This window comes from Protopterus annectens, chromosome 6.part1 (assembly GCF_019279795.1).
Source record: "Protopterus annectens isolate FY-2018-M chromosome 6.part1, PAN1.0, whole genome shotgun sequence".
Taxonomy (NCBI): domain Eukaryota; kingdom Metazoa; phylum Chordata; order Ceratodontiformes; family Protopteridae; genus Protopterus; species Protopterus annectens.
The window spans coordinates 327,276,852-327,293,812 of NC_056738.1; the positions used below are offsets into that span (position 1 = coordinate 327,276,852).

Sequence of the window (16,961 nt, forward strand, 5' to 3'; positions counted from 1 at the left end):
TATACCTGCATATTGTATAGTATAAGCATTCTTGCACTATATGTAAGTTGTTTTTGTCCTCACAGAATTTTATGTTGTAACCTGTAATATGCATTGTTAACAATGAATGCTGCTATTTAGTCATTTTTTTTTCTTTTATTTTTCTCTTGTTGTACCTGGAATCTGCTTGTTTACTATGAATATTTTTATTTAGTCTTCTTTTGCGTATTGATTACTAAGTTTTTCATTTATCTGTCTTGGAGCTTATCTCCCCGGGCCTCTACTGAAAATGGACATGCATCCAATTAGACTAGCCAGGTCAACAAATGTAAAATAAAATAAAATAAATAAAATTCTGATGCAGAGGAATCCATCCCTTCAGCCTCTCCACCCAAGGACTTTTCCTTTGGGAAACCCGAAACCCTACATACTTTTAAGGGAGCATTTTCAATGGCAATGTCAGGACTACCCTCAGTCAAAAAAGAGACTCAGGGAATTCTTAGATCTTCCACAGCACAGACCTCTGGCTATTCCCCCTGTCCTGGATGTTGTGGATGATGTCTTTATGGAATCAAGTTTCACTCCTGACACCCTCCCTCCTGCTCCCAGGAAACCTGACAGGTACTATAGAATGCCTGACTCTCACAAATTTCTTTTAAAAAATCCTACTGTTGACCCCGAGGTTCTCTCTCCAGGACCTAAAGGAATTAAAGCAACTTCTGCTAAGAATCCCACTCCCTCAGATAGGGATTCCAGAGCATTGGACAGATGGGGTAAAAAAGTATACACCTCTGCTACTCTTGATATTAGAGCACTTAATTATCAGTTCCATATGCTGAAATATCAGCAACATACCATGAAACTCCTCAAACAAAAAATATCTTCTTTTCCTGCTTGTGCAGAAAATAGAGTTACAAGAGTTGATGCATTCTGCAAGTCAAGTAACTAAGCACACCGTACAACGTGGTTTTGACACCCTAGAAGCATCTTGCAGGGCAGCAGTCACTAGTTCTGTCCTTAGAAGGCATGCTTGACTTAAGGAACAGCCCTTGCCAGACCATGTCAAATCCAAATTATTGGACGCACCATTGCACAAAGACCACTTGTTTGGCACCAAGGCAGAGGAGGTCTTAAAAAAGATGGAAGAAAAAGCGAAATCTGTGCAAACAGACTTCTTGCAGGTCCAGCCACCGAGGTTCAGTAGGCATTGCCTCTCCAAGCACTGGTCCTTTTCTGCCTCCTCCAGTTCAGCTCAGCCCAGACCCCAGGGAAGCAGGCCCCCCAGACAACAGCCCCAGGGAATGCAGAGATCTAAGCAATGGAGGTCCTCCTCGTCAAAACCAGGGAGTGCTAAGCCACCCCCTCATGGTAAGAACTCACAATGACTTTACACTTCCACCCCCTCCTCCTGCCCACCTGCTCTTGCCCTTAGGAGGAAACTCTCCTTCCACACAAGCACCTGGGCCACCATTACCAACGACCGCTTGGTCCTCAACATAGTGTCCCAGGGATACAAATTTTATTTCTACACTCTACCAACCCCAAAAGGGTTCCCAGATCTTCCACCAAACCAGTGGGCAGAGGCCAAAAAGCAAGTCCTTTCATTGCTCTCTCTGAGGGCAGTAGCACATGTTCCTGCATAACAGGTCGGCCAAGGTTTCTACTCCAGACTCTTCCTGGTACCCAGAGAAGAGGGCACCTGCCACCCTATACTTGATTGATCCATTCTAAACACCTTCTTGGTGAAACCAGAATTCAAAATGCTCACTTTCCAGCAGCTTCTACCTATGCTGTCCAAGGATGTTTGGTTAGTCGCCCTAGACCTAAAAGAGGCCTACTTATACATCCCAGTCAGGGAATCATGCAGGAAATATCTATGTTTCAGGGAAGGATCACTGCACTTTCAGTTCTCTGTGCTTCCCTTTGACTTATCCACTGTTCCGAGAGTTTTCACAAAATGTTTGGCTCCCTCCATTGCCTTTTGCAGACAAAGAAATGTTCAAATTTACCCATACTTAGATGACTGCCTGATTCAGGCAGACAGGAAAAGCTGCTAAAGCACCTGACCTTTGCAAAGGACCTACTAACATCCCTGGGTATACCATCAATGAAAAGAAATCTAAACTAGTACCCACCCAAAAAATTGTATTCCTGGGAGCAAGCCTGGACACAGCATCCCAGATGGCATTCCTTACACCAGAAAAAACAAACCTACCTGATAGCCTACTTCACTCAACTAGCCACCAGACCCTAGTTATCCCCAAAGAAAATCCTGCAAGCTCTGGGCTTCACGGCTTCTTGCATTCTACTCATTCCGTATGTCAAACTGCATATTAGGAAACTACAGTGGTAGCTAAAAAGCCTTTGGTCTCAACACTCCCAAGACCTGGAAATTTTTATACCAATGATACCTTGTTTAGGAAAGATTTTCTTTGGTGGGCAGCGGCATGCTACCACAACAAGGGACTACCATTTTCACAACCCCACACCACCCAGACCCTCATCACAGATGCATCAGACTATGCCTGGATGTACACATGGACGGCAGGGGCATTCATGGCCAGTGGAGCCCAAATCAAATACATCTGCACATCAGCCAAAAAGAGATGTTAGCTGTTCAGCACACTCTGACAACTTTCAGACCCCTACTCTCCCCAGGGTCTCTAATGATCAAAATGGGCAACACCACTGTGATGTGGTATATCAACAAGCGGGGAGGGACTCGCTCGTACTTTCTGTGCAGGCTCGCCTTGACCCTTTGGCACACGGCCTCAGCCATGCAGCTACACCTGATAGCACAATTCCTGCCAGGCTCTTTAAACTCTCTGGCAGACAACTTGAGCAGAAATCTTCTGGACCCACACAAGTGGCAGGTAGACCAAAGAACCTTCACCTTCACTCTTGTAACCCAGAAATGGGGCACCCCGAAGGTAGACCCCTTTGCTTCCCACTCTAACTATCAGCTCAGCAAATTCTGCACCAGGGAACCTCACAGCAAGGCCTGGAAAGTGAATGCTCTATCCTTCCAGTGGGTCAACCTCTCGGTCAATGCATTTCCCCCTCTACCGCTCATTACAAGAGTAATGCTCAAAATACGGGAGGAAAAACTGAGGACAGTCCCGATTGCCCCAGACTGGCCATGCCAGCACTGGTACCCCCTACCACCACGGCGTCTTCCCCAGATACCAACACTCCTGACACAGAGGAATGGAGAATTCATGCATCCCCAATTGCAGACCTTCAGTATGGCAGCCTGGCTTATTTCCTGATCAGTGCACAAGCTGCCAATCTAAGCAAACAAATTCTAGATGTTATATGTGAGGCCAGACGCCCTAGCACTAGAAAGTCTTATGCTGACAAGTGGAAAAGGTTTTGCACCTGGATCCAGGCTAAGGGAGCCAGAATGGCACAGCCCTCTCTACCTCTCATCCTGGATTACCTGGCTGACCTACTACACAGGGGTCTATCCTTCTCTTCTATTAAAATTCATGCCTCTGCCATCTCTGCTCATTTCGGCACAGAGCCACCTCTTTTGTTCCACCTTGTCATTAAACGGTTCCTGTGAGGGGCTAACAACTTGAGCCCTCCCAGAAGAGCACCTACCCAGGCTTGGGACCTAAACTTTGTGTTGGAAAAGCTCACCCTGCCCACCTTTGAACCAGCAGCTTCAGCAGAAGACAGCCTTCCTTCTGGCCATCACTTCAGCTAGAAGAGTATCCGAGCTACACGCACTAATGGCTGTAGAGTTTATCATCATTTTCCATGCTGACAGGGTCTCCCTCAGGACTAACCCATCCTTCATGCCAAAAGTGGTGTCCAATGTGGCTCTCAACCAAATCCATTCATTTGCCCACCTTTTTCCCTAACCCACAAAACAAGGGGGAAAGGATTCTGCACTCTCTCTAGATGTGCACAGACAGCTCAGGTTCTACCTAGACAGGACTAAATAATTTAGAAAGACTGATCAATTGTTAGTCAGCTTTGCTGCAGGAGCAGAGGGCAAGGCCATAACCAAACAAACCATTTCCAAATGGATAGCACACTGCATCCATTTCTGCCACAAACAGCATGGGAAAAGTCCCCCCAAGGGGGTCAGAACACGTTCTAACAGAGCAACCTCCACCTCTGTAGCTTTCCTCAGTGGGGCCACCACCAGGGACAATCCTGGAGGCTGCAACTTGGATATTTGTTCATACCTTCACCAAGCATTACGACCTGCCTTTCTTCTCCAAATCCAGGGCAGGCTTTGCCACCACAGTCTTGCAGGGCATCCTAGCCAGCCCCCAGTCTTCTTGACTGCCTCCACTCTTTTCTTTAGCTTTGGGAATCAACCCAAATGTGATGACTGCAACAGTGAAATACGAAGAACATTGTACAGTTGTGTACACTTACCATAAATGTAGATGTTAGATTGTATTCACTGTTGCAGTCCAAGTTTCCCTCCCCTCCATCCCCCTTGTGTGTGTCTCTCTCTCTCTCTCTCTCTCCCTCTCTCCCTCTCTCTCTCTCTCTCTCTCCCCCTCTCCCTCCTTACAAGGAGTTTTTGGTATTTACTTTCTACTGGTGGTGTTATTCCACCATAACCTAGCTTCCTCTTGGAGGCTCCTGACAGGGCAAGTAAAACTGATGTAATGGCGTTGGCTGCCTTATTTTAGGCCACTGATGACCTGATGTCAGTCCTGAAGCGACAGCAACCAACGCAGAAATACTAAGTCTCTGGTATGCGGGCCGACTTGAGGGCTTACCCTAGCAGGGATAACCCTAATGTGATGACTGCAACAGTGAATACACTCGAACATCCACATTTGTGGTAAGTGTACACAACTGTACTTTCTAATGGACCCTGTATTGTCGCAGTGAATGAGGTTTTAAGACCTAAGAATGCTGTAGATAATTCAGTTAATGCAAATAAAATGCAGCTTTTTGAAAACTTGTTTCATGCCACACTGGAAAATGCAGCTTTGTGTTCAATATTTAGTCAGTTATTTGTACATTACTTTTAAAAATGATATCAAGTTTTACTTACAATGCCATACAGATCTGTGTTATAAAATCAAAGGTTCAAAAGACTGAAAGCTAAAATATCTAAAACTGAAAATATTGAAAGCATTTTTAATGCAAGGGGCAAGCCTCCCTGTGCCCCTCATACCCCCTGCTAATTATATATACCAGCTCCGGGTTCTCACAACCGTGGAGAAGGGGAAATTCCCATGTTTGATATTTTGAGTTTTAGATATTTTGGTTTACAGTCTTTTGAGCTTTAGATCTTATGACATAGACCCTGCCATACATTTAATTCACTTTTGTTTAGAAGAGCCTAGGTGGCATTGTAAGGAATATTTGTGGAGTACAAGTTGGAGCTGTCTAAAAACCACCTGTTAATTTGTTGATGGAAGCATGTTTACCAGTTCTGTATTTTTCCTTCTGATACTCGTTCTTTGTTTTGATGATTAGACAGTAGCAGCTGTCATGTTTGGCTGGTTCCCAGTATGTTATGCCAGTCAGCTTTTCAGCCATTGGATATTCTTTCTTTAAATGTCTTGAAACAGTTCAGGCTCCTGTGCTGTGAGACATTTCCTGGTACATTTGGCTGTGGACACACAGCTGAAATAAAATTGAGCTGCAGAGACAGTTGGCTGTTTCAGGTTCACTATGGGTACAGAGAAGCACACAGTGCCATACCTTCAACTCAAGTGCTACCAAATTGAAAAGCACAATGGGAACTAGGTAGGTGTGTGAAAATCCAGGTAGGAGAGGGCAAAGGCAGTAGACTGAGACTGGATAATATAGTGATCTTCACATGTTTCTGTTGTAATTTTTTTTGAAACTGGTTTGTTTTTGGCACAGTTTTTAATCTGGGTGAATGTGTTGCTAGGAGAGGCAGTGCAGAGGGGATGAAATTATCAGAGAGAAGCTGTTGGTGACTGGAGTGGTATTTGTCATCCCTGAAGTGTTGATTGTTTGGTGGTACTAGAGTTTGTAAATATGGAATAGTGAAAAGATGATAGAGAAAGAGAATGCACAGAAGAGCAAAACCTGAGTGAGAGTGTAATGTAAACATTTTGGCCCTCCTGAGGTATTGGATAGGGAACATGGTGATAGATTGGGTAAGGTGAAATAGAATGTTACTAGTGATGAAGGGAGTTAAGGATAGCAAGTAATTGGAAAAGGTAGGTGATATACAGGGAAAAATATGGAGTATAGAGAAAGGAAGAGGCAAGTTATAGACAGAAGGCTGGGGGAGCAAGTGGTTTATGGTCGACAGTTGTAAGTTGAGGTTTTGTTATGAAGGGTAAAGAATGGAACATGAACAGCAGAAAAATACATAAGATGGGAAAATATTGGCTATGCTGTGGAAAAGGTATTGCAGATGGAAAAAAATAGTAAACTAGTCAGCAGTCACAATAGAGTAACATGTAGCGCACTCAATATTGGAAAAGGATGAGGGCTCTATTCCTGTATCAGGTTGTTGGATTACTTTTTACCAGTACTAACACTTTTTGAGAGTGCCATCTTTCAAATGAGACATTAGAGAGGGCCCATTTGCCTGAGTTTAGTGGTAGTTCAGGTAGATGTAAAAGTTCCTGGTGTCCTGGCCAAATTTCCCTTAGTCAGTATAAATGCCTTCTCAGGTCTCCCCTGAAAAGAGGGCATTGCGGAGATAAATCCAGTTTAACAAAATGTAAATAAATGTAAAGTTGATATTGGAGATTAAATTTAGTAGGTTCGTATGATAAATTTGCTTTGTGAGGAGAACATGCCTTAGTACTTTTTTTATTATTGTTTTATTTGTAGTGATCATAGCTTGATGTGGATACTGTAAGGGGATCACTGGGGCTTGACCTTCCACCAATGTAGAACAGTTAGTTCATGCCTATACACCTGAAAGAACAGGAAAGGCTAGTTCCAAGAGAAAAAAAAAGCAGAAGATCGATCCGCCACTCCATTCCTATAGTTTGAGACTGTCACAAAAAGGCAGCAGACAGTAGTGTCTGTAGCTGCTGTGACCATCTGAAGAATGTAGTAACTTGTTTTCTGATCCTGCCTGAAAAGCTTGTGGTTCACTGTTGTCTAACATCACCTGGCTAGTTCTTTAATTGGAAAATGGCTGCTGTTAAGGTAATTACTATTTCCAATTGTTATGGGAGGACTAAAATTAACAAACTGTCCAAGCTAACGCTATGCTTTTGCTTCAAAGTGCTTTTACACATTCTCCCTTAACATATAATTTCCACCCTAAATTTTATTATCATTTCCCTTTATAAAGCAGTGCATTTAGGTAGTTGGCCATTATGACCTATAGGCTCATAGGTAGGTACTAGGCTATCGGCCCAAGGGCCTACGTAAGCCTAGCCAACAAGGTTCCCTGGCTTACGCCACCCAAGAAAGTTATTTTCCTGTACCACTGTCGAGCAGACACACAGAAGTGATCCCCGGGGTGTATTTCCTATTTTGCATCCACTAATCAAGATTTTTCTTGGCGTGTGTAATAAAATTCTGTATGAACAACTACTTTGTATCAGGCATAATAAGGGTTAAACTATCTTGTGTGCAAAGAAAGAATTTCTAAAAACTGTTTGACCTGCTTAAACAGGCTGACCATGAAGGAATGTGCAGATGTTAACCTGCAGTCCGAGAAAGAACAGAACTTGTAATTATGTTATGACCCTTGCATATTTCTGTTTTAACTGAAACTGACCCTTGTATATTTCTGTCTTAACTGAAAACTGACCCTTGCATATTTCTGTCTTAACTAAAATTCAGTGTCTGATAAACATCTTGTTGAGTATGTGTGTGTGTGTACGTGCAGAAGGGGCTATAAAAACCCCTGCAGTTTGTACAGAAGTTAGACTGCTGACATTCCACCATCGATGTGGCAGGTCTCCATGCATGTAAATAAAGCTTTTATGTGCTTATCGAAATTGCTGTGTTTCTTCTGGCGAATGTTGGAGAAATAAGTGTTTTTCTTTTAACATTTTCTGGCGCCCAACATGGGGCCACCTCTTCACGGTGCGAATCACACAAGAGGGACTGAAAACCTGTACAGGAAGGGAGAACGAATCTCGAACTCCCTGAGAAGTGAAAGACCGCCGACGAAATCTTGTCGTAAGTAGAAGCCAGTCACTCTGGATTCAATCCGCGAGACGGTGACGAACGAAAGGGCGGAAGACTCAGAGTGCTAATGAAGAACTTTGCTTGACACAGATGGGTAGCCTGTTCCAGAGTATGGGAAGTCTCTGGGACAGGTATCTATATCCCTTCAGCATGTCCTGTTTATTGTGATGACAAGGTTAGGTCCCTAGAGCGTGTAGCTCGGAGGGATTGGGATTTCTTTAGGTGTAGCATATCCAAGAGCTCTGGGTTTGACATAGCTTTATATGTTAGGCAGAGATCACCTCGGAGTAGGCAATATGCTACGGTGTAAAGCTGGAGTTTTTTGAGGCTGTCAGTGTAGGGCATTTGTTTGAGGCCAGTAATCCTCTTTGTGAGGTACTTCTGTGGCCTTTTCCAGCTGCTGCATATGTCTTGTGAGGTACATTCCAAAAGGGGCATTGTACTCTATAATGGGGCTAATGAGTGTTGAGTAAAAGGGAACAATGACCTCTTTTTTTTTTTCCTGGATGAGAACCCTTTTAAGATGAGGTGTGCCACGTAGAAGGACTTCCTGACTACTGTGGCGATGTCACTATCAAAGGAGAGACTACTGTCCACCTGGGTCCCAAGGTCTCTTATCACACATTCGGTGTCAAGTAGATTGCTGCCTGTGTGGTAGTTCATGGGTACAGAGTTTTTACCAAAGGGGATGACACTGCACTTTTTGGCATTGAGCTTGAGGCCATGGCTCTGACACCAGGCATCTTTCTCAGCGAGGCCCTTCTGTAGGATGTCCTCATCATTTGGGGACTTGACTATGTCTCCTAGTTTGCAGTCATCTGCGAACTTCATTAGCCAGAGGCCTTCTGTGTTGGTCTGTGTTAGCCTGTACTTCAGAAAAGTAGATACCAAGCAGAAGTCCCAGGATGGAACCCTGTGGTACTCCACTTGTCACTGCTTTGAGGTCAGATTTGGAGTCTGCAACTTTTACAGTGTGGGTTCTGTCAGAGAGCCAGTTGGCAACCCATCTTGTGACATAGGGATATATACCTAGTTTTAGTGAGTTTAGCTATAATTCCAGAATGGGGGATGGTGTCGAAAGCCTTGGCGAGATCGAGATAGGCTGTGTGAACTACCTTACCCTCATCTATGGCTTTGGTGACTGCTTCAAAGAAGTCGATCAGGTTCAGGAGGCATGATCTGCCTTTCACAAACCCGAACTGGGTGGGATCCAGAGTTTGGAGGTTACCAATGTCTTTGTTTTGAGTTCCATGATACGTTCCATGGCCTTGAAGACCAGGCTCGTCAGGCTAATAGGTCGATAGTTGCCGGGATCACTGGTGGCTCCCCCCTTGTGGAGTGGGATAACTGTTGCTATGCCCCATTCAGCGCGCACAAAGCCTGATGCGCGGCTATTATTGGACATGGTGCTTAAGTGGGGAGCCAGTTCTTTCTGAAGTTCATGTAAAACACAGCCTGGGATGTTGTCCGGTCCCATGAATGCTGTGTTTTTGGCTTTAGAGAGTGCAGCTTTTACCTGCATAGTTGTGATTACAGGGACTCTGCATTCTTCCTGTATAGATATGGGCCCTTTAGGGGGTGGGGGTGGGGGGTAAAGGTAGCACTGAACCTATCTGCCAGGATGTTGGCAATATCAGTTGGTTTTCTAATTTTTGTGCCTTTGTGCTGTAACTCAGAGCAGATCTGGGTGTTGCCATCGAGATTCTTGACATAGCTTTAGAATGCTTTGTGGTTGTCCTTAGAATTAGTGGCAATTTTGTTTTCATACCTAGCTTTGGAGGATCTTATAAGGGATCTCAGCTTCTTACTGAGGCTGACCAGGGAGTTCCTCCACTCATGAGATTGTACTCTCTTTTGCAACAGTTTCTTCCTTCTGTTGTACAGTTTGTTTATGGCAGGGGACCACCAGATTGGCTTCCTTTTTTGGAGGATAGCGTCTTGGTTCTGTTTGGGATAGCACAATCCATGCACTCGTAAGTGCTTATAGAGTGCATTTGTGTAGGATTCAGCAGTTATAACTGTATTGTCCATCTGCATGGGTGTCATGAAGTTCATCACTTCTGTCTTAAGCATGAAGGTGGCTTTGGAGACATTTTTTACTATGGTTTCCTTAATGGGGGTGGGGGCGGGATGTGGATATCAAGGGTGATTAGTTTATTGTCTGATCGGACCAACGAGGAGTTGACTTCAGGTGTGGAACACCGGTCACTCATGTTGGTAATAACTAGGTCTAGGATATTGTTGCCCCTGGTGGGGGTGTGGATAAGTTGATCCAGGGCATTGGAGTTTATGAATTCCAGAAAGCATTGAGCTAAGGAGTTGGTACATGAGTAGTTTTCCCAGTTAATGGTGGAGTAGTTGAAGTTGCCCATTATTCGGGTGTTTGGTTGAACCCTAATATTTTCCAGTACATCAAGAAAAGAGGAGTGGGAATCCTGGGGCATGGTGGGAGATCTGTAGCAAGCTACAATTTGGATTGCAGTTTTGCCCAGAGTTAGTTGCACTTGGATAACCTCGGAGGCATTATGCTGAGCAACTAGCCTGGAGGTGTGGATATCCTTAATGAATATGAACACACCTCCGCCTTTGGTGTTTCTGTCCAGGTTACATGGCCAAAAAGTGTGGTATGAGTTACAGCCTGGTAGTGCAGGGGTGCTCTCTGGAACCGTGATCCAGGTTTCTATCACTGCACAGATATCGATGTTCTCCATTTTAAGGAGTGCCTTTGAGTGAGTGCATTTTGAGATTTAAACTTCAGGCATTGAGCAGCAGTACCCTCAGTTTTTGCTTGCCTGTTCCTGTTAAGGTGGTGAATTTGTTATTTGAACCTTGCCTAAAAAAAGGCACTATAGGGGCAGCAAGAGCCTTAGCCAGTATCCGGAATCCCAGGGGCGACAGGTGCAGGCCATCTGTGGCAAAGCATAGTGGTCTGTCGACCATGTCATCCCAAGCAGACAGATACTGGATCCCATTAGAATGACACCAGAAGCTTAGCCAATTGTTGAAGTCAGTCATTTTGCCCTTGTACTGCGGTATGTTATGTCTTGAACCACCAGAAGGAGTTCAGAGTATGTTCAATGTCAACTATGTGGATTGTTGATATTTTAGGATTTTTCATTTGAATGGCTGGTTATGTGCAGTGAGTATTGGGAATTGTTACTTTGCCTTTTCCGTCCACTGTCTGCATTGTTTGTCATTTTGTTAAAGCAGCTATGGCAGATGTTATAGGACAGGTGAAAATGGATAAATATTACTACCTCACCTCACACTCCTCTCATACTCTGTCATGAAGTGCCTGTTTAAGATTCCTAATGTAATTCCTTTTCTGTTACATAAAACAATAGGAGTATTGTAACAGGTTTCTAAAAGCATTTACTCACAAAACTTGATTGTCCTTCCTTGCACGTAACATTGTTTTAATCATTTAGGTGAATCAGTTTTGCTACAAGATGATGTACGGCGATCGGGTGATGTTACCATTGACATGGACCCCAGGATGAGCAGGCAACTACAACTTATAAATGAGCAGGTGAGTTTTAGTTACAGCTGTAGAGTAGAAGAGTATGGCAAAATGTCATTGTAAGAGTAGGGAATGAGACAGCAGCTAAAACTTGACTGCAGTTTTGAAAATAAGATTGTAATTTGTTCTGGCATTTGGCATGAACAGCTAACCTAATGCTTGGATTGGCACTTTACCTGGCTTATTTCCTTCCTGGTACTTTTTTTGTGTTTTTCCTGAGTCCACCACTCCATCTACCTAACTTATATGTTTAACTTTTTCAGACTTTCTTTCTTACCATGACACTTATTTTGTTACTTGCACCTCTCTGTTTTGCAGATTTGCACATCCCTTTTCTCCTTTATCCTTTTCTTTTTAGTAAAGTCTAAATTCAGTACTTGTGCTTTTAGAATTTCATTTTTGGTTCCCACTACAACTGTTTGCCCTTGACGTACATTTTTAGGTTTTATCACTGGGTGTGTTTCCATAGTGGTTGTGAGGCCTTATGGCATGGTCTTGGCAGGGGCTTATTTAATTCATACCAAGGTTGTGCTTCTCCAACAGGTGTCGTAGAGAGATGCATTCCCAGACCATTCTCCTTCGTGACATCTGTGCCATTTTAGAATTACTTTGGGATGGATATCAGTGGCAGTTTAGCAGATGAGCTTATTTTCATTCATTTTTGCAGTCGGTTTCCAGCAGTTGAATGTGCCCATTTTAGAAGTATTATCTGATCTGATGTCTTTTCCATGTGGATTCAACCTGCGTGTTATCAGATCTGATTCTGATCTGAGACTGGCCATATATTAAAGACTTCAGTTGACTGAGCTCCGCCTCCTCTACCCATAATACCTCACTCAACTTGGAGGACCGCAAATCTAGTTTACCACCATTCCTGGACAGCAGCTGTGGTCATTCCTGAGCAATGACACCAACTGAAGTGTATCCTTTTTATAGAGTGCTTTTGCTCCCTTTGTCCTCTACCCCCCGCGTTTTTTGTTTCACAAGTGTTGGGTGGTTTAGGTTTAACATAGTGTGTGGGCTTTTCCCACCTAGCGTGTTTGTAGTATTTATAGTGTTTGAGTGTTCACTTGTATTTTACTGTTAGTGGTGGTTTCTGTAGTAGTAGAGTATTTAGTGTACTGTTAATTGTGTTGTAGGAGGTCCTTACTTGTTTTGTGTATGTAGGTTTATGTCATGAATCCATAGGGGTTCAAAAAGTGCTTGGAGTGTGGGCGCAAGTTAGCTTCACAGGATTCCCATAATAATTGCATTTACTGTCTGGGTGCCATCCATCTAGAGTCACCTTGATCCATTTGCAAAGGTTTCAGCTCTTGGGCCATTAATTAGAGGAGAGCAAAGTTGGTGTTGAAGGACCTTCTCTCTTCTGGTGATTCCACTTCTTCCAGCAAGGGAGATATGTCAGATAGGGATCACAGACATGGATCAAAGGACCCCAACTCTGCTAACAGGGACCGCAAGTGGTTTGCACCAGCTTCTGTTTCTGTGGCATTGTCTGGTCCACTGGATCTGAAGGTTCCAAGACCCTCGGATCACCCACAGGTTTCAGTTGTGCCATCAGCTCCTCCATCTCATATATAGTTGCTTTTGATGCCAATTTTGGGGAAGGCTTCTCCTCCAGCTTTGAGCCTCCCCAGTCTCTTTCTGTCCATGGGTGCTGCTGCATAGTGAGCTAGGTCGCCTTTCTCTGTCTGCTCCACAAGAGTCCTCTCCACTCAGATCCAGGCTTCTTCAGTTCGGGTCCGATCAGCTGAGTATTTGCCTCTCAGATGGACCTCCAAAGCTCCTTTAGTGACTTCATTGACTCTGGCATCCAGTTTGGTCAGCAGCCTAAAAGCTTTGGATTTGGAGTAGCTGATAAGGTCATTCCTTCAGGTGCAGGTGCAGTTAGGCCTTATTCCATCAGCACCATTCCCTCTCCCTAGCGCTTTGGGTCCATCAGCTTGGATTCTTCCCTTGGCCTCATGCATCTGAAGTCTTCAGGACTGCTTGTGTTACCTTCCAGCAGGTCAGAGCTGATGGCCTGGCTGATTTTTGGCTTTGGCTCTTATCTGGGTTTTTTCAACTCCAGTACATCTGAACTCAGTGGATCTCTGAGCCAATGTGCCAAGGTGGGAGTTTCCAGGTTGGGTTCATTTCCTACTTCAAAGTCATTCCTTCCCCTTGAAGCATCTGCCCTTGATAGCTCTACTTTAGTCTCAAAATTGGAGTAGACTGTCTCTCTGCTGGAATCTGGGGGATCCTTGGGATCATTGGACCCAAGTTCTTTCAGCTCCGGTCAGCCCACTTCGGCTTTTGACATAGAAAGGTTGTTCTCCTGCCAAGTGATTGAAAGATAGAGTACAATTAGTGCCCCCTTTTCTTACATCGGTCTGTGTGACCATTCATTAATTTGCTTCCGGGCAGCACACCCCACTTGGCTCTCAGTCTCCAGATCCGTATCTGAATTGCAGGTTTTCCATAAGGATAGGGTGTCTCATCATATGGATCCCTCCTTTCTCCCTAAGGTGGCTATAGAGAATAATTTGAATCAAGCAATTCACCTTCCTGTATTTTGTCCTGATTTCACCAACAAAGGTGAATATTTGTTACATTTCCTTGATGTGCACAGACAATTTGAGATTTCATCTAAACAGGATAAAATCTTTCAGAAAGTCTAAACAATTGTCTCCTTTTTCAAGTGTGTATTGCTTCTGAGGTTATGCTGTCTAAGTGGGTGTCTGATTGAATTGCTTTTGCTTACAGGTTGAAGGGAGAGCCTTTGCATCACAAACTGAAAAGTCATTCTGTCAGAGCTATCGCTACTTCTGCTGCTTTTTTGTATAGAATTTCTTTGGATGATTCCATTGTATGATATACTGATGCCCCTCTAACCAGGGTAAACAAGGAGAAGATAACCATAAGTTGTTTATCTGGAGCCAGGATCTGCCAGTTAATGTGCACACTTAAGTCATTATGGCACAAGTACCAGTATAATTCCATCATAGTCCATGTAGGTATAAATGACCTGTGGTGTACCTCCGTAGACCATATGAAGAGGCATTATGGGGCTTTCAGTGTATGAGTCTGAGGCTGGTATGAACCTAGCATTGAGCAGCATATTACCATCACTGAGGATGATGTCACAATATGAGCAATAAATGATTGACTTCAACAGCTGGCTGTTTTTCTGGTGTCATGCTTAGGGGATCCAATAATTGTTAGCTTGGGGTGACATGGTTAACAGACCACATTGTCTATACCTCCTCCCTGTAGACTTTAGAATAGTGGCTTAGATCCATAGTGCTTTTTTTAGGCAATGCCAAACTGACAAACCTAGCAACATAGCAAACTCAACTGTGCTTCAAGATGATACTGCTCAATGTCAGGAGCCTAAAAAAAATACACTACCTCCAAGCCCTCCTTACATCACTCAAGAATGTAGACATCTGTGCAGTTACTGATATATGGTTTAAAGTGGCAGGGAGCACCCCAGCAGTACAAGGTTTCATTGCATTCCACACTTTTAGACCAGTAGCTGCACTGACAAGGGCTAAAGGCGATGTCTCAATAGCATGCCTCTAAGCTGGTCAAACAGGAAGACTTGTTAGAGTTACTCCATATGCAGATCACCATAGACAAAATACCATACCATATCCTAGCCAGCTGTAGGTCATCCTCATTGTCCCAAAAAAGCTCTCCATGCATACTTGGACCTACTGGAGACACTTGCCATCCACCCTAACACCTTACTCATGGGAGATTTTAATTATCCGTCTATAGACTCTGAATCCTAATAGCCTCAAATTTACAGGCACAGCAATTCCTAGATTTCATAAATACAAACATCCTTGACCACGTAGTAAATACGGTCACTAGAAGCTCCAACATACTGGACCTCATGCATACAAATATGGGAGAATGCTGCTGCCCCCCCCCATGTCTTCTTCTCCCTGTTAAGGTCCGAGTATAAAGCTGTCTCCTTCAAAATCAAGTTCATAATCCCATTAAAACCAGTAACAGGAACTATTCCAAAGAAAATGACCTTTTCTTAAGTGATGGTTTGTCAAAATTAAGTGCCCCTCCAAAATGGAGAGAACAGAGCCTATGCTGAATTTCTCCCAGAAATATGTCATTGGCTGCATAGAGGCTGCTGTACCTACCAGAAGTAAGCCCAAGACTAGCCTTAGAAGCCACTCTGGTGGCATCCCAGATTAAACGGGATTTACAACAAAAGGAAAAAAAAAATATGGCAAAAATCAGGAAGGGTAATTCCCATAAAGAGAGAAACTCTGTCATCATAGTAAATAAGCAAATAAAAAGGCTAATTAGGTCAAGAAAAAACACCTTTGAAGTTAGGATAGCTTTATAGGTGAAAGATGACCGTAAAGCCTTCTGTAGCTATGTTAGAAGCCTCAAGGGCAGCACACAGCAGTGTGCTGAACTGGTGGTTAATGATGCCACATTCACTGAGTCTGGCAATCTAGTGAATTTGTTAGTGGACAAATTCAGTTCAACTTTACCCCCCCCACCCCCAACCATTTCATCAAAAATACCCTCAAACACAACTCCAGCTATAACTAGGGAACATGTATTGGCTGCACACACTAAAGCCAAGAACGCAGCCTCTTTGGACTCGAGTAACATACCAGGATATCTCCTGGATAGTCTAAAATAGGACTCATCAGGACCTCTGGAATCATTATTTAACTGTAGTTATAAAACAGGCTTAGTGCCACTTGAATGTAGGACTGCAATGTTCATCCCCGTTCATAAGGAAAGGGCCTTCAACAGATCCTGGAAACTACAATAGACCCAGTAGTCAGACTAGTCTTATTTGCAAAGCCATGGAAGGAATTATCGTGGAACTTATCAACCAGGACATAAGAGGCCTCCAGACATTGGAACCTTACCAATTTGTCTTCGTCAGGCAAGGTTATGCATACTGAATCTGGTGGACTTCTTTGAAAAGGTCATTAATAAAATTGTGCATACTATCTGCCTAGATTTGGCTAAAGCATTTGATACAGTACCCCATTCAGGCATTGTCAGCAAACTTGCGGAACTAGCCAACATGGATAGCTTGCTTGGCTGACTGATGGGACCTGGAGTTAATCTGTGAGGCCACTTCCACAAAGGACGGTCACCAGTGGAATCTCCCAGGGCTCTGTGCTGCACCCACTTGTCTTTGGCATCTACTTCTCAGATGTCAAAGCCAACGTCACTGGCCTTTGACCAACCAAGTTCATAGATGTTTGTAAACTGGGAGCTGTTAATGAATCCCCCTAAGATGAGAACACCCTTCAGGAAGGTCTAATACAAACAAACACTTAGTGCCAAAGCCATAGCTTAAAACTCAATACCAAGA

General features: G+C 43.8%; 1 protein-coding gene across 2 annotated transcripts in view; it reads left to right on the forward strand.

The window, feature by feature from the left end:
- The window catches only part of STX5 (syntaxin 5), a 699,464-nt gene that overhangs the window by 443,862 nt on the left and 238,641 nt on the right, over window positions 1–16,961 (forward strand). For both annotated transcript variants that reach the window (XM_044075745.1, XM_044075746.1), the window contains exon 9: window positions 11,523–11,623. In XM_044075745.1, the coding sequence (XP_043931680.1) occupies window positions 11,523–11,623 (101 nt within the window). The remainder of the gene's footprint in view (window positions 1–11,522; window positions 11,624–16,961) is intronic.